This window comes from Symphalangus syndactylus, chromosome 21 (genome assembly GCF_028878055.3).
Source record: "Symphalangus syndactylus isolate Jambi chromosome 21, NHGRI_mSymSyn1-v2.1_pri, whole genome shotgun sequence".
Taxonomy (NCBI): Eukaryota; Metazoa; Chordata; class Mammalia; order Primates; family Hylobatidae; genus Symphalangus; species Symphalangus syndactylus.
In genome coordinates this window covers 36,468,271-36,491,617 of record NC_072443.2, presented here as the reverse complement: position 1 = coordinate 36,491,617, position 23,347 = coordinate 36,468,271, and the positions used below count along the sequence as shown (strand labels likewise).

Sequence of the window (23,347 nt, the reverse complement as noted above, 5' to 3'; positions counted from 1 at the left end):
TCAAGCATTTCTCCAGTTCCACTGGCATTGAAGTAATAGTTAGCAATGCATCTGAGCTTTTCTTCCTCTAATGAGCAGGCAGAGAAGTCATAGATCATCATTTGGAGGACTATAAAATAAGCCATAGCTTAGCAAAAGGACCCAAATACATTCAGAGGAGGCTGCTATTGGTAAATGTCCTCAAAGCCTATAATCAGGAAAAATACAAGGTATATCTCTGAAACTGTGAGGATTAGCAAACTAGCTAACCTGAATCTCTGTCTTCTGGTAGTATAGACTAGGTAGTTTCAAATCTGAGTAGTTTCTCCATAAAAGCATTTCTTCCCAAACATTTCTTACCAAACTCCCAAATAAATGAGAAAAATAAAATAGTTTTATAATTTTAGAGAAAGATTATGGGATTATGGTATTTAAAAAGAAAAGCATTCTGTAGAGTTGGGGAAATCTAGAAGACTCTTGAGGCCACAGCTTTGCCGAAATTACTGGTTGTCACAAGACTCTTCAAAAACTACTTTTCATCAGACATCTCCCAGGGCTCTGAGGTGAATATTAATTCAGCAGAAAGATCCTTTTCTGCTACATAGACAGGAGGTCCAGACACAGGGGAGTGGGCGCAACCCAGCTGGTCCCATTTTCTGTAATATAGTTAATAATGAAGCTCATACTTTCTCAACTTCTAGAAGCCTGGAGGATGGAAGCAGCCCGAGAGTGGGGTGAATGATGGCCTCAGTGGGCCCTTCTTAATGTATCTCAGTACTGAATGTGTGGAGATTGTAGAAAAATGGATGGCCCTTGGAGAGAACCTCTGTTCGTTTCTCTGTTCGTTTCGCCCCCTGCTCTCCCTGTCGGATTGCTTTTATTTCCTTTCTCTTCCTTGGCTGTCCTTTACTTCATGGTGTGGGGTGTGCAGATAGCAGGTTGTGGTTTGGTGAGTGCTCTTCACTTCCAGTGAAGGTGAGGCACAGTTAACATGCTAACTACTTTCCTCAGTTCTCTCTGAGTTGTGTAAAGCTCCTGATGCCAGACTTCCTCTTAATTTTGCACATTATTAAAGTCCAAAGAGTTAAGATTTGGTGATGAGGGGCAAAGGGCCAGCTGTCACAGAAATCAATGGGTATCATGAAAAAGCCACTGGACTTGGGAAAACTGAGTGCCTGTCCTTGCCCTGCCATGTACTTACCTGTGTGACTGGAGGTGAGATGTTTTACCTGTGGGCCTCAGTTTCTCATTACAAAATGACAGAGAGGACTAGACACCTAAGTTCCAAAGTTTGTGATATTTGTGAATTTTTGTTGGCCCTCTGTGAGTAGAGTGCTAAAATTAGAGGCTTCCTGTGGTTGAATTGATGTCCAATTCTCAGGGAACCCAGACTTCTCAGTTCAGAACCTAGTTCCAGATTTTTGTGGGAATAGGGAAAGGTATTAAATAACTCCATTGAATTCTTTCCTGCATAATGCACTGCTGTGGCTGAGACTCAATGAGGTCATCACCTCCAATACACAGAACCCCTCATCATCTCCTTACAGCCAGACTGGAGCTTCCAAGGCCATCAGGTTGGCAAGGATTGTGAGCATCCTAAACATCTGAAGAGTCCCTCTAATAAGGCATATATTTGTTCTTCAACATAGTTTCCTAACTTGAGACCACAAATGCGTAATCTCTCTGATATCCTAAAGCTTGGACAAACTGGGCAGCCCCTGAGCAGACCGCACAGAGCTTAAATGTCAGTGCTTTCCTTCCAGAAAGCAAAAGAATGGTCCTACACCTCCCAATCCATGGGTTGATACATGTGCCAAGGGAGCCGGGTGAAGAAGTGGGTGACTTAAATAGCTAAGACTGCCCATGGGCAAACGTTCTTTGGCTTTTCTCCTCTGCAATAAGCATACCTTCCTCTCTCCTGGTCATTTTCTCCTTTCCCAGGTCCCTCTATCAGTAATAATTCTGGCTCTCAGATGACTACAACTGATTAGGTGTAACTGATATGATAAAAGTGACACCCTTCCCAAAGCTATCTATAATGCAAAAGGATATCCAAGAAAAAGAGAGGTACGGAACACCTTGGGAAACCATTTCTGGAAGACAGCCAGTCCCTGCTGTAGACAAGCCTCATTTTCCTTCCCCCAAATGTTAAGGAGTAAATTCCTCCTGTAGCCTTAGCTCTCTTTTCTATCTTTGGCTTGCTTCTTATGAACTATCTTTAGAGTGCCAAATTAGAACAGGGTAGGCAGAGGCAGGAATATGCCCAAATTTGGGAAGACCTGGTTGGGAATAGTCGAAAGCCTTGATATGTGCAAAGAACCATTTGATCAACCCAGTTCTTAATACGGGATACTAATTTAAAGTTTAGACTCAAGTTATATGATAATTCAAACATTTATTGTATTTATACTATTTTATATGTACTTTTCCAGGAACCAGGAATACAAAACTGACATTTCTCTGTACAGAGGCTCAGACTAGTAGAGAACAGTTAGGTACACCATTAATTATAAACTAATATGTATCATCAATTATGGGTTTTTATGGGGGTTTGGCAGGTGGAAGGGACCAGGGAGAGATGATGAGTGATGATGGTTATGTAGTCTTTAGGAGGATGGAATTATAACATTGCTCTTCCTTTCAAGCACCACATGATTTAGCAAGTACTTCGTATTGGCTCCACCATTAACATGGTCAATGGCTTCGGGATACTCACAGTTCAGGCACAGTTTTTCCTGAAGATTTTTTACCTCTCCTATCTTTAAGAAATTGTCTGCATGTCCATGAAAGATGCTGACACTTGTATTAATTCATTAAAAAACATCATCCCGGGCTGGGCGCGGTGGCTCACGCTTGTAATCCCAGCACTTTGGGAGGCCGAGGCGGGCGGATCACGAGGTCAGGAGATCGAGACCACGGTGAAACCCCGTCTCTACCAAAAATACAAAAAATTAGCTGGGCGTGGTGGCGGGCGCCTGTAGTCCCAGCTACTCGGAGAGGCTGAGGCAGGAGAATGGCGTGAACCCGGGAGGTGGAGCTTGCAGTGAGCCGAGATCGCGCCACTGCACTCCAGCCTGGGTGACAGAGCAAGACTCCGTCTCAAAAAAAAAAAAAAAAAAAAATCATCCCCTCCCTGAAATAAACTAAAAAGTAATGAATTCATAGAAGAAAATTTCACCAAGACTGAAACTAGAGAATATCCTTAGACTTGCACTTTGAGCTTTGAGAAATGTGTACCTATTCACCATTCCAACGTGAAGAAACTCTGCAGTAGGAAAAATAATTAACATACTTATAGTCTACCGCCCATGCAAGGATCAGCTCCAGCTAAGAGGCCAAAGATGGGTGACATCGTTATGCTCTGCCTTTATTTTTTCTTTCTTACCCACTTAGCTTCCTAATCGGAGGAAGGAGGTGTGGTAAAAGTATATGAAGACTACGGTTTAATTAGACCAGAAAACATTGTCATAATCTCTGGGGTCATCAGAATGTCCAGTTTTGTCTCTTGGCCAAGATAAGGGCAGTGGGATTTATGATGGGTTGTTTATAGTCTGAAAGTACTCTGGTGATCACCAGGGTCAGTTTCTTTAATGACGGTTTCCAACTGGCCTAACACATTAAGTAAGCCTGGCTGATAATATGACCAGACAGACATAAAGACCCTGTTGGGAATGACTTTGAACTCTCAGAAGTCAAGATTTCTTACACAAAATCTCTCAGCTGGAGAAAATGAAGGCAGTGTGGTATATGTGTGCAAATAAGGACATTGTGAAGCTTAAGTATGGAATGTCTCTTGGACCCCTGATGTCATCTGTGTTCTCTTTTTCTTCTTGTACTATATCCTTTGCCTATAAATAAAAGGTTTATTTGATTATGCTGTGTGGAGTCTGGTTTTGCAGGGCAGAATATATATATTAACATATATACAAAATATTAAATCTAAAATGTTAAAAGTTTATATTGTATGTTAAACGTATGACATAAATGTAAAACATACAAAATATTATATAGTATTTATAAGTATAAAATATAAAAAATTCTAATTACCAATTTCACAGCTTTAGAGAAAAGTTGTGTGCTGCTTTCAAGGAACTTCACTTAACCAGATTTCTCACCAAATTAGGGGGCTTAATCTAAAACAAGAGAAGAAACTAAAATTCAACTGATACTCCCTCCTCACAAACAGGAGACAGTAGTAATTGTATCTGTGTGGAACTGGCTCTCAAAGCAGGAGTTTCAAGCAATGTAGAGGAAAAGCACACACCCACAAAATTCCCTCACCGCAATTTTCTATGGCTCCTGCCTTCCTTGCATATCCTTAAAGTAGCTTCCAGCCCTTTAGAATAAGTTAAAGATGGCATTCAAACATTGTTCAGGAAAAGAGGGATTAGGTAAGGAAGATTCTATCTATGCTATTTTTTTTTTGGCAAATATTAGGCCCAACTGGAATGTTAAACTCTGTTTAAATATGAGTACGCAGGAACCTTAAATAAAGGGCCTATATAAAAGGCATACAAACACTCAAAAAATTGCTTACCTACAAAGAAAACACACACACACTTAACACAGAGCAGGGAAACCTTTAACTTCTTGGTAATTCTTGGTAATGAAACAAAAAAGATTAATTTCTGATGGAAAAAAAGGGTGACTCAAATTATTTTCCAGAGAAGCTGTCCCTTGTATTAAATGGCCATAGAAAGTAACAAAAAATGCAAAACCTCTTTGAGTAGTAAGATGAATAGAAAAAATCTGGAGTTAGTAAATAATTACTAGATGCTGAATATATATATATACACCAAACCTCAGGAAATTTATCAGTCAAAACTCTTTCAAAAAAGAAAAATCTATTTTAAGACTGCTTCCAGCTGATAGATGAATTAGCATTAAAAAGTTATGAATGAGGAAGTTATGTCATGAACAAATTAAGTTTAATTAGTTGTGATAACTGGGATTAATAAATTAAAAGGCAAACCATTCTTGAAAAAAAACTATATATAGTAAAATATTTTTTAAAAGGAACTTCCAAGTTAACAAATTATGACAGCATAAATTCCAAGTGGCACCACAATTTTATATCCCACTAAGAAAGTACGCTGCTAACTAAAAACAATGCCTTTTTATTACTTAGAATTTTTATATTTGTTTAGAGTGCTTAAAGACTGATTTATCATGTATCACTCTCTAATAACATAAAAGGGAAACAATAAGCTAAATAAATTAATAAAGCTATTCCTAAAATATTTTCCCATTTCAAGCCAGAATCTTTTGAATCACTATTTGATTCATTGCTGTAGATGTTTGAAGTTTTCCACGCAGAATAGTTCTCTGCACCATTGAGAGAACTGATGATGATGCCTAATTTCTTAAGGGAGTTTCTCTGCTGTCTCCAGGACTTTTTTCTAAGCTATTGATATCAATTCTGTATAATTTGAGGCTGTCATGTTCTGTTCTTAAAAGGAGGCATCAAAAGATTTTCAGACAAGTAACACATCTATTCTCTCCTCAGATGGTCCTTAAGTGGTGTGTTGACTGAAATGTCAAGAAGTTGTACTTATTCAGTCATGCCAAATACCTGAATGCACAGGCAAAGAAAGCTTCATCATTACCATCACAAGGCAGCAGCTATTTTAACATGCTATTGTTTAAAACATCCCAATTTCAGAGATAGTAATATGTTAAAACATGAGTCTTAGAATTGATGCAATAGAGGATAGTAGACCTAGACAAAATACCCAGAGCTTATTAAGACAAACTGGGAGTTGGGAGGAAACATATCCTAAGTTCCTCATCTTTCAGTGAAGACAGTATATTAATAATTTTATTTTTTGAACTTGATAACATCATAAAGTTCTAAGTTGCTTTTAAAAATGTAAAAGTATGCTTCCAGTTTTTGCCCATTCAGTATGATATTGGCTGTGGGTTTGTCATAGATAGCTCTTATTATTTTGAGATATGTCCCATCAATACCTAATTTATTGAGAGTTTTTAGCATGAAGGTTGTTGAATTTTGTCAAAGGCCTTTTCTGCATCTATTGAGATAATCATGTGGTTTTTGTCTTTGGTTCTGTTTATATGCTGGATTACATTTATTGATTTGCATATGTTGAACCAGCCTTGCATCCCAGGGATGAAGCCCACTTGATCATGGTGGATAAGCTTTTTGATGTGCTGCTGGATTCGGTTTGCCAGTATTTTATTGAGGATTTTTGCATCAATGTTCATCAAGGATATTGGTCTGAAATTCTCTTTTTTGGTTATGTCTCTGCCAGGCTTTGGTATCAGGACGATGCTGGCTTCATAAAATGTGTTAGGGAGGATTCCCTCTTTTTCTATCGATTGGAATAGTTTCAGAAGGAATGGTACCAGTTCCTCCTTGTACCTCTGGTAGAATTCGGCTGTGAATCCATCAGGTCCTGGACTCTTTTTGGTTGGTAAGCTATTGATTATTGCCACAATTTCGGAGCCTGTTATTGGTCTATTCAGAGATTCAACTTCTTCCTGGTTTAGTCTTGGGAGGGTGTATTTGTCGAGGAATTTATCCATTTCTTCTAGATTTTCTAGTTTATTTGCATAGAGGTGTTTGTAGTATTCTCTGATGGTAGATTGTATTTCTGTGGGATCGGTGGTGATATCCCCTTTTTCGTTTTTTATTGCGTCTATTTGATTCTTCTCTCTTTTCTTCTTTATTAGTCTTGCTAGCAGTCTATCAGTTTTGTTGATCTTTTCAAAAAACCAGCTCCTGGATTCATTAATTTTTTGAAGGGTTGTGTCTCTATTTCCTTCAGTTCTGCTCTGATTTTAGTTATTTCTAGCCTTCTGCTAGCTTTTGAATGTGTTTGCTCTTGCTTTTCTAGTTCTTTTAATTGTGATGTTAGGGTGTCAATTTTGGATCTCTCCTGCTTTCTCTTGTGGGCATTTAGTGCCATAAATTTCCCTCTACACACTGCTTTGAATGTTTCCCAGAGATTCTGGTATGTTGTGTCTTTGTTCTTGTTGGTTTCAAAGAACATCTTTATTTCTGCCTTCATTTCATTATGTACCCAATAGTCATTCAGGAGCAGGTTGTTCAGTTTCCATGTAGTTGAGCGGTTTTGAGTGAGTTTCTTAATCCTGAGTTCTAGTTTGATTGCACTGTGGTCTGAGAGACAGTTTGTTATAATTTCTGTTCTTTTACATTTGCTAAGGAGAGCTTTACTTCCAACTATGTGGTCAATTTTGGAGTAGGTGTGGTGTGGTGCCGAAAAAAATGTATATTCTGTTGATTTGGGGTGGAGAGTTCTGTAGATGTCTATTAGGTCCACTTTGTGCAGAGCTGAGTTCAATTCCTGGATATCCTTGTTAACTTTCTGTCTCGTTGATCTGTCTAATGTTGACAGTGGGGTGTTAAAATCTCCCATTATTATTGTGTGGGAGTTTAAGTCCCTTTGTAGGTCACTCAGGACTGGAAGCATTCCCTTTGAAAACTGGCACAAGACAGGGATGCCCTCTCTCACCACTCCTATTCAACATAGTGCTGGAAGTTCTGGCCAGAGCAATCAGGCAGGAGAAGGAAATAAAGGGTATTCAATTAGGAAAAGAGGAAGTCAAATTGTCCCTGTTTGCAGATGACATGATTGTATATCTAGAAAACCCCATCGTCTCAGTCCAAAATTTCCTTAAGCTGATTAGCAACTTCAGCAAAGTCTCAGGATACAAAATCAGTGTACAAAAATCACAAGCATTCTTGTACACCAATCACAGACAAACAGAGAGCCAAATCATGAGTGAACTCCCATTCACAATTGCTTCAAAGAGAATAAAATACCTAGGAATCCAACTTACAAGGGATGTGAAAGACCTCTTCAAGGAGAACTACAAACCACTGCTCAATGAAATGAAAGAGGATACAAACAAATGGAAGAACATTTCATGATCATGGGTTGGAAGAATCAATATCGTGAAAATGGCCATACTGCCCAAGGTAATTTTTAGATTCAATGCCATCCCCATCAAGCTACCAATGACTTTCTTCACAGAATTGGAAAAAACTACTTTAAAGTTCATATGGAACCAAAAAAGAGCCCGCATCGCCAAGTCAATCCTAAGCCAAAAGAAGAAAGCTGGAGGCATCATGCCACCTGACTTCAAACTATACTACAAGGCTACAGTAACCAAAACAGCATGGTACTGGTACCACAACAGAGACATAGATCAATGGAACAGAACAGAGCCCTCAGAAATGATGCCGCATATCTACAACTATCTGATCTTTGACAAGCCTGACAAAAACAAGAAATGGGGAAAGGATTCCCTATTTAATAAATGGTGCTGGGAAAACTGGCTAGCCATATGTAGAAAGCTGAAACTGGATCCCTTCCTTACACCTTATACAAAAATTAATTCAAGATGGATTAAAGACTTACATGTTAGACCTAAAACCATTAAAATCCTACAAGAAAACCTAGGCAATACCATTCAGGACATAGGCATGGGCAAGGACTTCATGTCTAAAACACCAAAAGCAATGGCAACAAAAGCCAAAATTGACAAATGGGATCTAATTAAACTAAAGAGCTTCTGCACAGCAAAAGAAACTACCATCAGAGTGAACAGGCAACCTACAGAATGGGAGAAAATTTTTGCAACCTACTCATCTGACAAAGGGCTAATACCCAGAATCTATAATGAACTCAAACAAATTTACAAGAAAAAAACAAACAACCCCATCAAAAAGTGGGCGAAGGACATGAACAGACACTTCTCAAAAGAAGACATTTATGCAGCCAAAAAACACATGAAAAAATGCTCATCATCACTGGCCATCAGAGAAATGCAAATCAAAACCACAGTGAGATACCATCTCACACCAGTTAGAATGTCCATCATTAAAAAGTCAGGAAACAACAGGTGCTGGAGAGGATGTGGAGAAATAAGAACACTTTTACACTGTTGGTGGGACTGTAAACTAGTTCAACCATTGTGGAAGTCAGTGTGGCGATTCCTCAGGGATCTAGAACTAGAAATACCATTTGACCCAGCCATCCCATTACTGGGTATATACCCAAAGGACTATAAATCATGCTGCTATAAAGGCACATGCACACGTATGTTTATTGCGGCACTATTCACAATAGCAAAGAGTTGGAACCAACCCAAATGTCCAACAACGATAGACTGGATTAAGAAAATGTGGTACATATACACCATGGAATACTATGCAGCCATAAAAAATGATGAGTTCGTGTCCTTTGTAGGGACATGGATGAAACTGGAAAACATCATTCTCAGTAAACTATCGCAAGGACAAAAAACCAAACACCGCATGTTCTCACTCATAGGTGGGAATTGAACAATGAGAACTCATGGACACAGGAAGGGGAACATCACACTCCGGGGACTGTTGTGGGGTGGGGGGAGGGGGGAGGGACAGCATTAGGAGATATACCTAATGCTAAATGACGAGTTAATGGGTGCAGCACACCAACATGGCACATGTATACATATGTAACAAACCTGCACATTGTGCACATGTACCCTAAAACCTAAAGTATAATATTAAAAAAAAAAAAAGTAAAAGTAATCATTAGTAATAAAACAGACTAGGAGTATAGGTGTAATACATTTCAAATATTATAAAAAACTTTCAGACCAGTTCAAAATACCAAACCAATATCAACTTTCTCAAAAAAAATTATTGAGTACTAAAGGTAGACCAAACTACACCTAATAATTAAAAAAAATGCAAATAACAATAATTAATATAACATTATTAATGATATCAATATTAACATTAGTATCAATATATTAACATTAACAATATTAATGTCATATATTTACATTACATACATGAAATGGACAAATACCTAGAAACATAAAACCTACCAAACCAGTCACAAAGAAATAGAAAACCTGAGTAGACTTAGCAAGGAGATTGAATCAGTAATAAAAAACCACTCAACATAGAAAAGCTCTGGACTGGAGGGCTTCATTGGTGAGTTTTACAAACATTTAAAGAACTAACACCAATCCTTCTCAAACGTTTTCAAAAACTTGAAGAGGAGACAACACTCCCTAACTAATTCTAAGAGGCCAGGATTACCACAATACCAAAGACAGGCAAATACACCACAAGAAAACGAAACTACGGACCAATATCTCTTATGAACAATACTACAGACCAGTATCTCTTATGAACATGTAAAAATCCTCACCATCCACAGAGAGCAAGTGTAGATAAACACAGAACATGCCTGAGACCTGGTTAATTAACAATACTGACTGCTGAGGAGTTGAAAAGAAGGGACTTCATGGTACAGAGGATCAAAGCTGCCAATGTTAGGAAAGGCAGATTGCTGGGGAAAGGAGTGAGATCTGGACCAAGGTAGCATCCTCTGAAAACTTGTGATGAAGGTAAGAATGAAGAAATTGGTATAAATTAAAGGTCCTACTAGAACAAAATAGAATCTCTGAATCAGAAAACACACTATGCCTATGCTCCAAAACATTTACTTTTATTAGAGTAACTGCATGTGCACACGTGCACGCATGCACACACACACACACACACATCTCAACAAAATAGTAGCAAGCTGAATTCGGCAGCATATTAAAAAGATTATACACCATGACCAAATGGGATTTATTCCTGGAATGATCAATGCAATACATAACATTAACAGAATGAAGAAAAACCATGTGATTATCTCAATTCATGCAGAAAAAGCATTTGATACCCTTTCATGATAAAAACGCTTAAAAACGTAGACAAAAACTACAACATCCAATCCAGCCAATCCATATATACAACAAACAATCCATACATAAAAAACGCACACCAAATATCATAAGCAATGGTGAAAGACTGAAAGCTTTTCCTCTACAATCAGGAACAAGGCAAGGATCTCCACTTTTGTCACTTCTATGAAACATGGCACTGGAAGTCTTAGCTAGAGCAATTAGGCAGAAAAAAAAAATGCAAGAAGAAAGAAGTAAAATTATCTCTGTTTGCAGATGATATGATCTTATGTGTAGAAAACCCTAAAGATTCCACAAAACCACCACTAGAACTAATAAATGAATTCAGCAAAGTATCAGGATACAAAGTCAACACAAAAAATCTGTTGCATTTCTATATACTAACAATGAACAATCCAAACAGCAAATTAAGAAAACAATTCCATTTACAATAGCAGCAAAAAGAATAAATTACTTGGCTGAGTGCGGTGGCTCATGCCTGTAATCCCAGCACTTGAGGAAGTTAAGGTGGGTGGATCACTTCAGATCAGGAGTTCAAAACCAGCCTGGCCAACAAGGTGAAACCCCATCTGTACTAAAAATTAGCTGGGCATGGTGGTACATGCCTGTAATCCGTTACTTGGGTGGCTGAGGCAGGAAAATCTCTTGAACCCAGGAGGTGAAGGTTGCAGTGGGCCAAGATCACGCCACTGCACTCCAGCCTGGGTGACAGAGTGATACTCTGTCTCAAAACAAAAACAAAAACAAAAAGAACAGAATAAATTACTTGGAAATTAACTTAACCATGGAGGTAAAAGACCTGTACAACGAAGGCTACAAAACATTTCTGAAAATTAAAGACATAAATAAATGAAAAGACGTACGTAAACCGGAAGACAATTTTATTAAGCTGTCAATATTAACTAAAATGATCCACAGATTTAATGCAATCCATATCAAAATCTTAATACTTTTTTTTGCAGAAATAGAAAAACCCATCGTAAAATTCATATAGAATATCAAGGGACCCTGCATAGCCAAAACAATCTTGAAAATGAAGAATAGGCCGGGCGTGGTGGCTCACGCTTGTAATCCCAGCACTTTGGGAGGCTGAGGCGGGAGGATCACAAGGTCAGGAGATCGAGACCACGGTGAAACCCCGTCTCCACTAAAAATACAAAAAATTAGCCGGGCGTGGTGGCGGGCGCCTGTAGTCCCAGCTACTCGGAGAGGCTGAGGCAGGAGAATGGCGTGAACCCGGGAGGCGGAGCTTGCAGTGAGCCGAGATCGCGCCACTGCACTCCAGCCTGGGCGACAGAGCGAGACTCCGTCTCAAAAAAAAAAAAAAAAAAAAAAAGAAAATGAAGAATAAAGCCAAGGACTTATACTTCTAGATTTCAAAATTGACTACAAATATATAGTAATCAAAAGAGTATAGTACTGTCATAAAGACACACATACAGACCAATGGAATAGAACAAAGATTCCAGAAATAAACCCTCACATATGTAGTCAAATGATTATTGACAAGGATAACGATATCAATCAATGGGGGAACAGTCTTTTCAACAAATAGTGTTGAGAAAATTGGATGTCCACATGCCAAAGAATGAAGCTGGACCCTTACCTAACACCATATACAAAAATAAACTCACATAAACTCAAAATGTATACAAGACCTAAGTATGAGACCTAAAACTATAAAGCTCAATAGAAAACACAGGGAAAAATTTTCACAACATTCGATTAGGCAATCATCTCTTGGATATGACACCAAAGGCACAGGCAATAGAAGAAAAAATTGACAATTTGGACTTCATTAAAATTTAAAAATTTTGTACATCAAAACATACTATCAACAGAGTAAAAAGGCAAGACACAGAATTAGGAAAAATATTTGCAAATAATATATCTGATAGGGGATTAATATCAAGATATATAGAGAACTCCTAAAACTTAACAATGGCAACAAAACAAACAACCAGATCCAAAACTGGGCAAAGGACTTAAATAGGCATTTCTCCAAAGAAGATATACAAATGACCAACAAGCACATAAAAAGATGCTCAACATCACTAATTATTAGCGCAAGAGAAATCAAGTCTACATCATCATACCCATCACAATGGCCACTAAATAAACAAAAACAAAAACAGAAAACAACAAGTGTTGGTGAGTATATGAGGAACTTGGGACCCTTGTATACTGTTGGGGGGAATGTAAAATGGTAGAGCTTCTAAGGAAAACAGTATGTCAGATCCTCAAAAAATTAAAAATGTAGACTTTAATTTATAAAGAATTACCATATAATCCAGTAATTCCACTTCCAGGGGTGTGTGTGTGTGTGTGTGTGTGTGTGTGTGTGTGTGTATATATCAGCTATACCCACCAACATTCCCACCAACAGTATACAAGGGTTCCAAGTTCACCACATACTAACACTTGTTGTTTTCTGTTGTGTGTGTTTGTGTTTTAGTGGCCACTGTAATGGGTGTAATGTGATATCTCATGGTAGAATTGATTTGCCTTTCCCTAATAATTAGTGATGTTGATCATCTTTTCATGTGCTCATTGGTCATTTGTATATCTTCTTTGGAGAACTGCCTATTCAAGTCCTTTGCCCACTTTTCATGTATATATACTCAAAAGAATTGAAAGCAAGATCTCTAAGAGATTATTTGTAAACTTATGTTCATAGCATCATTATTCACAAGAGCTAAATTGCTGTAAGCAACCTAGGTGTCCATTGATGGATGAATGGATAAAGAAATGTAGCATATACATAAAATGACATATTATTCTGTCTTAAAAAGCAAGGAGATTCTGACACACTACAACACTGATTAACCTTGAGGACATCATGCTATGTAAAAGAAGTCAGTGACAAAAGGACAAATACTGTATGATTCCACTTATAAATGAGGTATTTAGAATAGTCAAAAACATAAAGACAGGAAGTGGGATGTTGGCTGCCATAGACGGAGGGGAGGGAGGAATGGGGAGTTACTGTTTAATGGGTATAGAGTTTCAGTTTTGCAACATGAAAAGGGTTCTGGAAGTAGACAGTGGTGATGGTTGCATAATATAAATATGCAAATGTGCTTAATACTACTGAATTGTACACATAAAATGGTTAAGACATGAAATTTTATGCTGTGCATTTTACCACTATAAAAATGGAAAAAAATAATTAGAAATAGCTAGTTAGAACCTATATTTTTACAAAATAATAGAAAAAACTTTCAGACAAAAAATTAAGAATGAGAAAGAAAACAGAACTACACCAATGGGAAATTCAAAGGATTATGAGAATAAATCATAAATTCCTATGCAAATAAATTCAAAAATCTGTATGAATGGCTGATTTTTTTAGCAAAACAAATGATCAAGAGTGAACCAAGAAGAGGAAAAGGGAGAGAGAATGTTGTGAGAGGGAAAAATAAAGTATCTCAAAAAAGTGCCAAGCCTAGGCAATTTTACTAGTGAGTTCTTTCAGAACTTCAGGGAACACATAAAGCTGGTATTTTAAAAATCTTTCCAGGGCACCAAGGCCAATGGGAGTTAGCAGCATCCATATGGGATTGTTAGGAACATGGGTTGATAAATCCACAGCAGGATTAAATGCATGATTTGTAAAGTCAACAAGTCTGTTATCTTGACAGCCATAGGGTGGTACTTGAAGGAACTAAAACAGCAAGTGAGGGCAGAAGTTCTGAAGGACTGTTGGGGGTCTGTTAAGATTCTATTTGAGCAAAATATCACTTTCTCATTACCTTCATATTTCAAATAGAAATTTATTGGTTGTAAAGCTTTGTATTTTAATTTGTAAATGTTTCGGTTTTCATATAAAAAATACAAGCAGTTTATACTTCATGTTTGTACGTATTTAAATAGCAGTAAAGTAGAAAAAAGTCCATGCTGACATTTATAACATTTTTTTTCCTTTAAAAGGAAGTTTAAGAAACTCTGCTCTAGGTTTTAGAGAAAAAAATATCACACTTCATTGAGCTTGACTTTCTCTGCCTCTTCTCCCCACAGGAAAAGTGGACGTTCATGGAAAAATCAGGACATAGGTAAAGGAAAAAGGAGCCAAGGAGGATATGGCTTATTTAATCAAGCCAATTGGGTCTATAAAGAAAAGCAAAAAGATTCTCTGCAGATCTACCAAGTCTAGTCCAGCTTACAAGTGACAAGGCTACCACATGGGACTTCAGAAGCAAAAAAAGCCTTAGAATTATAGAGTAATTCTGTCAAGTTATCCCCTCTGTATGTGGATCTTGAAAACCCATGGCAGCAAGATGCAGCTGGACAAGGATTTGAGATCTTGAGTCTAAGCCATCTTTCTCTCTATAACCAACAGCCATGTTGCTGCTTTCCCTCAGGATTAGGCACATTCCTGGACAGTTCAGTCCTAGGACCAATGACAGTTAGACCAGGTCATTTACTGCAGGCCACACTTGTGGCACAACCAAAGACTATGCAGAAACTATCAAGGGAACAGATTCAGTGCATTATATGTAGGTCATAACTGTGCAGAAGAGAATCTAAAAATAGAAAGGGACTTTAGAAATCAGTCCAACTTCTACACTAATGAAGTAATCTCTTCTAAAACATCCTGATGACACAATCTCTTCCTAAAAACTTCAGTGATAATTTACTACTATTCTCTACTATTCAGGAAGGTTCTTTTAACTGTTGAAAAGTAACCTATTTTGGGAAAGTCCTCATTATAATAAAATAATAATCACTACCATATAAATCTTACTGTAGTTTGATTCTCCAGAGCAGAAAAATGTCTACTTCCTTTTTCACATGACAATTGCTCCTCTCCAGGTTATACTATCCTCATTTCAGGGGCATGTAGGATACGCTTTCTAGACCTCTGACCTTCTTAAAACAGTGGTGCCCATAAGACCTCCAGTGGATACACATCAGAACTTCGCATCTTAAAAAAAAAAAAACTTTTATTTCATATTGAGGGGGTACATGTACAGGTTTGTTACATTGCGTATACATGGTACACTGCATAATGAGGAAGTTTGGGCTTCTAGTGGACCAATCACCCAAACAGTGAACATTGTACCCAATAGATATTTTGTCAACCCTCATGCCCTTCCCATCTGATATGGTTAGGCTTTGTGTCCCCACCCAAATATCATCTTGAATTGTAATCCCCATAATCCCCAGGTGTTGAGGAAGGAACCAGGTGGAGGTAATTGAATCATGGGGGCAGTTTCCCCCATGCTGTTCTCATGATAGTAAGTTCTCATGAGATCTGATGGTTTTATAAGCATCTGGCAGTTCCCCTGTTGGCACTCTCTCTCCTGCTGCCTTGTGAAGAGGGTGCTTGCTTCTGTTTTGCCTTCGGCCATGCTTGTGAGTTTCCTGAGGCCTCCTCCCCAGCCAAGCAGAACTGCGAGTCATTTAAACCCCTTTTCTTTATAAATTACCCAGTCTCGGGTATTTCTTTATAGCAGCATGAGAATGGACTAATACATCACCCTTCTCACTTTGGAATCCTGTGTCTACGTGTACCACTGTTTAGGTCCCACTTATAAGTGAGAACATGTGGTATTTGATTTTCTGTTTCTGAATTATTTCAGTTAGGATAATGGCTTCCAGCTGCATCCATGTGGCTTTAAAGCACATGGTTTCATTATTTTTTATGGCTGCAGAGTATTCCATGGTGTATATGTACCACATTTTCTTATTCCAGGCACCGCTGATGGACACTTAGGTTGAGTCCATGATTTTGTTACTGTGAATACTGCTGTGATAAACATACCAGTGCAAGTGTCTTTTTGATAAAACGATTTATTTTCCTTTGGGTGGATACCCAGTAGAGGGATTGCTGGGTCGAATAGAACTTAACATTTTTAGTTCCAGCACATGATCTTGTGCTCTCACTCTTTCTCTCCCTCTCTCATTAAGTGGCAAGTTAACATAAGTACACTTAACTTTGTGCAAAAAATGCTTCCCAAAGAGTAAGGTGAGAAAAAAAAGTAATTGTAAATAAGAAAATCAATCTCCTTGCACTACTGAAATCTGCTATTTAATGTATTCTGTATGTGATATCTTTGTAAGAATATTTTTGTAATTTTTATGTTTTATGAGATAAAAATGTTTTGTATGCCACATTTCCTAAAAAAGGTCCTGCTGTACCTCATTTCCCTTACCTTTAAAATAAATCGCCATAATAGATATAATCTTCCTATCTCACATAACTGATGAAAATGCCTTTGTTATTGTTAGAAGTAAAGATCTACTTAAAGAGAAAGTTTTAAAAGTTGTGTAGGTTTTTGTCTCACTCTATTTTTTAAGATTAAAAGTAACTCCACATCCCACCCTAAATGACAGAGTGGCAACACAAGACATAGGTTTAATAATAATTTAAATTACAAATTTCCACCAATTCTTGCCAGTCATATTATTGTGGATATCACAAATGAATTATATAATAGTATATTACCTTATATTCATCTGCATGAAACTTAAATGTATAAGTTTCTGAGAATGACACCATAAAGCTCACATTTACAGTATGGTAGTCGGTAAACATACAGGCCTGCCAGTTAAAGCCCACTCTTCTATCATCACCCAGCTGCATGACCCTGAACAAGTCACTTTTGTTTGCTAATTTTTAAAATCATCACCTGACTTCTCTATCTACGAGTTAACTGGCTGCATGCAAAATACCATGAAAAATACCATGCACTTGTAAGTGTGAAGTAGCACTGTAAAGTGACTTATATATTACTGGTCTTCCTATTTTTAGAGTAATAATATTCACATATCAGTTAAAAGTCAACATGTGTTTGCTAAGTGATCTTTTTGAAAGGATCCCTTTAAAAGCCCCTAGGCATCAGCTTTACTGACAATCTGGTATGATTCTGAAGCCAGTGTCTCAACTCTTGGAAAGATATACAATAGTCACAGCTTGAATTAGTAACTAATAAAATAAAATGCTCTCTTATTCTCCAAAATGTAATAATTCAAGAGTAATGACATCAAGATTTTTCTCCTCAAACTGAGGAGAAAAAAGCCCCACCATGGCTTGTTTAAATGACTTAAAATACAAGTGGTAACTATGGTGACTAGGGAACCAATGTTTAAAACATCAAAAGATTATTACAAAAATCAAATTTCCCATGAATTTCTAAAAATTAAAATTCTGAGATTTTGTGTCTGAGAAACTGCTTCTTCAGCAAAATATTTAGCACAGACTACATCATCCCAAATGTATGGTATGGCCAGGTATTTAGGTCCTTCAACCAACATTTTTAGAAAGGGTCCCATTGCTCTTTACTTGCAAAATGACTATCTCTAGGGCCTCAAAATTCAAGAAACAACATAGATTATTTATGTTAAAAAAGGGAAGACTTTGGCATGTTAACTAGAACTACATAATTGTGAATATCTGGCAAATTGATCTCTATGTGTATATATAAGCTAACATGATTATTACAAGTTTTTTGGAAGCTTGAAGGCCAAGGAAAATAATCTGCAAATATATCTTGCCGATTTATCAAGTACTGAGATGTGAATGAATTCTTCATATTGTTACTCCTATATCACTTCTTTAGAATTTCTTAGCCTTTGGGTACTCTTAAGCCTTGGATGGAATCATTTAGGGAGTAGCTAGATATATGCAAAGAATATTATGATTTAGAAACATTTCCGGTTTATCAAAATGAAAAGATAAATATTACAAACACTGAAAATGTGAAAATAAGGTTCAAGAGAGCTGCCAACTATCTGGGTACCAGTTAGAAAGTATCTTCATCTGACTCATCACTCTTGGGTTTGGTAAGTCTTTCTAGTTCTTCTCCATCCTAAAAGGAAACATGAAAGCAGTAATTAGAACAAAACTGGAAAGGTAGCATTTTTAAAGATTACTAAGGGGAAACCTTACTAACGAATCACTGATCTTACCTCATTAAGCTATAGATATAACCTGGCCAAATTAAATAAATACTTGCATTCTTGGAAAGTTAACTATAGAAGTATGAGAGGATAAAAAAGTGAAGTGTACTCAGTACTCAAAATTTCAAAGCTATCATGAGCAAAGTGAGGAGCACCACCTGCTGGTATTGCAGAAAAATTATTAAAGGTTAGAGAAATAGGCCTTCATAGGCCTTGTTACCTATATATTTTCTTTTGCTTAAAAATTAGATCAAATGGCATTATCAGCTGTTGGAAAAGAATATAGGACTTCTGGCTAAGAGCAGGGTATCTGAAACTCAAGATCCTAATTTTTTCATCTTTAGAATCTGTTGAATCACGACAAGAGGCATTACACCCAGGCAAGCTCTGCCATGAATGTTATTAAGCAATAGATTATTTTTCCCAAAGAGTGAAATGCTCATTGTATAAAATATTTCATATTTTGTGTGTTCAAGAAAATTGTAAATCTAAAGCTAGATGTCTATTTCACTTATTTAACATATATTTAACTCCTTAATTGAATCTTCAAAGAGATCATTAATTTGCCAATAAAATGACTGACAGAGCCTTCCAAAACAATTGCAAGCAACTGGGAGATATTCGGAATAATTGCATAAGCATTTTTCTAGAAAATATTTTCCTCCTACTTGCCTTGCAAGGATCCTTTTGAAAACTACCTTTCTAGTGAAATAAACAAACCCTGCCCTTCTGGCATACTGGCTTATGAATAACCACAGGGAGGACTGATGAGCCAGGCTTTCTATTTAACAAGACTTATTAATATGAAAGGCCAACTTCTCTCACAAATGAGCTTATTTCCCTAACTATGGCGGAATAGAAAGAGAAACGGACTTGGAGTCAGATATAGGTGTACCAGTTCTTTCATTGATTATCTGTAAACCATTTTGCCTATTTCTTCACTTGTAAAACTATGGAGACAGGACAAGACAACCTGTGAGGTATCTTCCAGGTGTATAATTCTATAGTATTCTATGAAATAACACATAAGGTCCTTGAGATTGACTTATACTTTTTCTCTACACCTGACAGCATTGATCATGAGCCGTTGCAAACATCAGGAGTCCAAGGAATGTTTGTTGATTCGGTTTTAAAAGTCAGAGATCCAATACATTCTTTGACAAATCAGTACTGATTTTATCTTTTTCCTTGAATTAACTATGCTTTAAATTTGGGAAGAACAAGCAAAAAGGAGCACCCTCACAAACTTACCCCACTGGAACGCTCCCAAAGATTGCCACTTAGATCTCGGATCCTTTCTTGCCTAGGTGCGTATTCCAGACCTTGAGGCTTGCTGGCATTATAAATAAATATAGAGAGAAGGACTGATGGGGCTTCCAAGAAAAATTCCAGGGAGGGCCTGAAGTCAAAGACCAGGACAGACACTGTTGTGATAATGACAGTGGTAACCTGGGCCATCAAGACATGGAACATGTTATCCAGGAACTTCAGAATGAAAGCCACTGAAAGGCCCTGGAATGCAGTTACAAAAATAAGAGCTACTGAAAATGCATTGTGGCCATAAAAAAATCCACAGTTCTTAATCTGATCACGGTTACTCCTCTGAAGGCCCAGAGTCAGCCCATTAAACAGAATGCCAAAGAAATAGAGTTTGCTGTTCTGTATGAAGATGCTTTCAGTGAGCTGGTTCCCTTCCTTCAATATCTTTTCATTATAGATATTAGCCATTGAAGAAATAAAACACTGGACTATAATAAGAACATGGCCCATGCCAAGACGGATGTGACTGAAAACCCTGGCTGTGGTGTTCCATTTAGCTTCAGGAAAAGTCCATTCCTTTGCTGTACAATTGTCTTTTCTGGGACACTCACTTCTGAAAAGAAGGCAGGAATTGGAAGGGCTGAAGAAGGCATCGTGATGAAATCCATGTCCTGCCAAGTTGTGCTGTAAAGTTTTAGTCCCGGCAGTCAAGGCCACAATAGACAAAAATAAAATCAGGAGGGAAGCCCACTGGATCCAGTTTAGACGCCTCCTGTTCAAAGATGAAAAACAAGATTTTACTACTGTTTTCCCCCCATATCAATAGTTTCTACTGAAAACTCAGTCACTTGAGTATTTGGTTGAATAAACTGGACCCAGTTTTTGCTAGCATTTCCTACCATTCAAGTTCAGGGAAAACCTGTTGGTGCCTGTCTCTCAAATTTAATGTTTTAATTCATTTTTATAACACCTATCCCCTAAGGCTGCTCAAGTCATTTCCCTTCTGTGTAGGTTTCCTTTTAACCTAGAAGTTTAACATGGCCTCCTTTCTACCTCTAGAGCTATCTTGGACCTCTGACACAATAACTTTTATCGTACTATAAAGTTACAGCAGAGATTCTCAACCTGGTTTCCTAGAACCAGAAAGAATGTAGATGAGCTTCAGAAATCTTGTGTATAGATTAATTTCCCCCTATGTAGGAGATCCTGCAAAGCTTTGTCAAATCTTTAAAGGTGTCCATAACCCAAAAAAGATTTAAAGGAGAAGGTCGGCTCTAGATCCATGGCCTAATCATAGAGCATTAAACAGCAAACTGCTGGCTGACAAGCCAAAGAAAAATGTTATTTTGGGTAGTATTTCAGTTTACAAAGTTCTAACAATCCTTTATTTATTTTCCTTAGCAACAAACTTGTGAGATATAAAGGACATGTACTATTATTATTCCATTTTGCTGATTCATTCTATTCAACAGATGTTTAATAAGCAGCTACTACGTGCCAGGCAATCTGGGGAGATAAAGATGACATCTCCATGTTCAAGGAATTTATGCTCTAACAGTGAGAAAACAATGAAACTAAATGATTTCAGTATGTGTGAAAAGTGATTAATGGGACAACTGGAGTAAACTGAGCAACACTAGAATCTGTAAATAGTCAGGTATTGCTTCAAAGAGGAAATGACACTTGAGCTAAAAGATGAAAAATAAATTGAAGTTTATCATGTGAAAAAGGAGGTGGTGATATATCTAGGCAGAGGGAAGAGTCTCTATGCAAAGGCAACAAGAATGTACAATGCTGACAAAGAGGAATATCTCACTCTCATTGGCATTGTCAGGAGGCCTCTTGGGGGAACAAAATCTTGACGTTTGAAGATCAGTTAGTTAGGCAAAGAAGGGGAACACCAAGAAAAAAAGAGGAACATAAAAAATGCAGAAGTGTAAAGCAATAGGTGAGAACCAGAAGTTATGAGAATTTTTATATCATTGGAGCATTTATTGAGCACCTACCATACACTTAGGCATTTCTGCTCTAAGGGAGGAAACAGTTAACATAACAGATTTCCCTAAGGTCATGTACTTAAAGACTAAAGAAGGGATGGGATCCGTGGTTTTGTATGTCTTCCTTCTGCATCATCACACTTCCTAAGTATAATTCTAAGTTTCCAGGATGCACATATAGGAAGTTGTGTGCATATAAAGCTTCATGCTCTGAAACTGCTAAATGCACAGACTAGCCTAGATAGCAGCATACCTGTGCACACTATTATATGCTTTCTCATATGTATGTAATTTTCAAATAGCCAGATCTAGAACTTACTGATGGCGTTAGCACAGCCTTATGCCATCAGGTAAGAAACTGTGAACTAACCACTTAAATTTCTGAAGGTGCAGCTGGTACACATTAAGTAGCAGAAAACAAACAGAATGACCACAGAGATAAAAAATGGGTGTCCATTTTACAAAAAAAATTATATAATTAATTTTTGCAAATCACATACAAGTGAGGCAATGACATAACGTATAGTTCCTCTAAAAGTTTTGTAGCAGCTATACATTTTTCACTAATATTAAGAAAAAAGAAAGAAATCCTTAAGCTAGACAACACCTTCTGTAAACAATTACTCATTCAAGGTAATGCTCTAAGGAACGTAAAATTTATTAAGGATTAAGCTAAAAATTAAAAATGGTAGATTTTTAGGAAAGAAAACAAAGCTTAATAAATTACCCTGTAAAGTCAGCTGACAATCTGAAATGACAACTGAGTCTGCATGACCAAATTTGTTCTTCGGTTTAACTGATACAAAACAGTGGAAGCTCACTTCACTCCTCTCTCCACTGCCTCGGTGAAACATAGTAATGGATGCTCGGAGCCGAATGCCTGTGGCTAGAAGGCTACTCTTCCTGAGGGCCTCTCCTCCCAAGTGAATTGTTTGCTCACAGAATCTCTGTTCCTAAACATGTTTTTGCCAGGTGACCTCACTGTTGTCACTACATAAAGATTACATAAATGATAAACTATGAGTAAAAGACAAGAAGCTGTTTTTATGAAAACTAAGTTGAACACTTTGGGAAGACTAAGTGAAGGTAAATCATTCAGAAGATAAAAAGCTGTTTTCTAATAACATATAGGTGAGCTAAGGAACTTCAATCAGTAACACATACTCAAAGAAGGGGCTTTAGTTCAACATTAGAAGAATGATGAATACATGTATATTTACATATTCTAAGTTAAAATAAATTGTTTAGATATTTTCTATATATACTTACGTATATGATTCACCACTATAAGTTTTCCTAGCAACTAACCAATAGGTTCAAATTGTGTCAGATAAGAGCACTTCTGTATTTGATGGTAGTAAACTAATGCAGGGTATGAAGACAATTAAATGGAAAGACTCATATAATTGTTTTCTCAAGAAACTGTACAAAACACATTTCTTAGTAGCACAAAGAGTGTGACAAGGGGCAGATTT

The 23,347-nt window shown here is 37.3% G+C and overlaps 1 protein-coding gene across 14 annotated transcripts in view; it reads right to left on the bottom strand.

Moving 5' to 3' along the window:
• SLC35A5 (solute carrier family 35 member A5) overlaps positions 1–23,347 on the bottom strand; it is a 50,652-nt gene that overhangs the window by 10,732 nt on the left and 16,573 nt on the right. For 4 of the 14 annotated variants that reach the window (XM_063630038.1, XM_063630042.1, XM_055258994.2 and 1 more), the window contains 2 exons: positions 19,867–20,647; positions 15,639–18,524 (listed from right to left, as the gene is read on the bottom strand). In XM_063630038.1, the coding sequence (XP_063486108.1) occupies positions 18,459–18,524; positions 19,867–20,647 (847 nt within the window). In that variant the 3' untranslated portion in view covers positions 15,639–18,458. The other 10 variants (XR_010118453.1, XR_010118455.1, XR_010118454.1 and 7 more) reach the window with 10 other exon arrangements.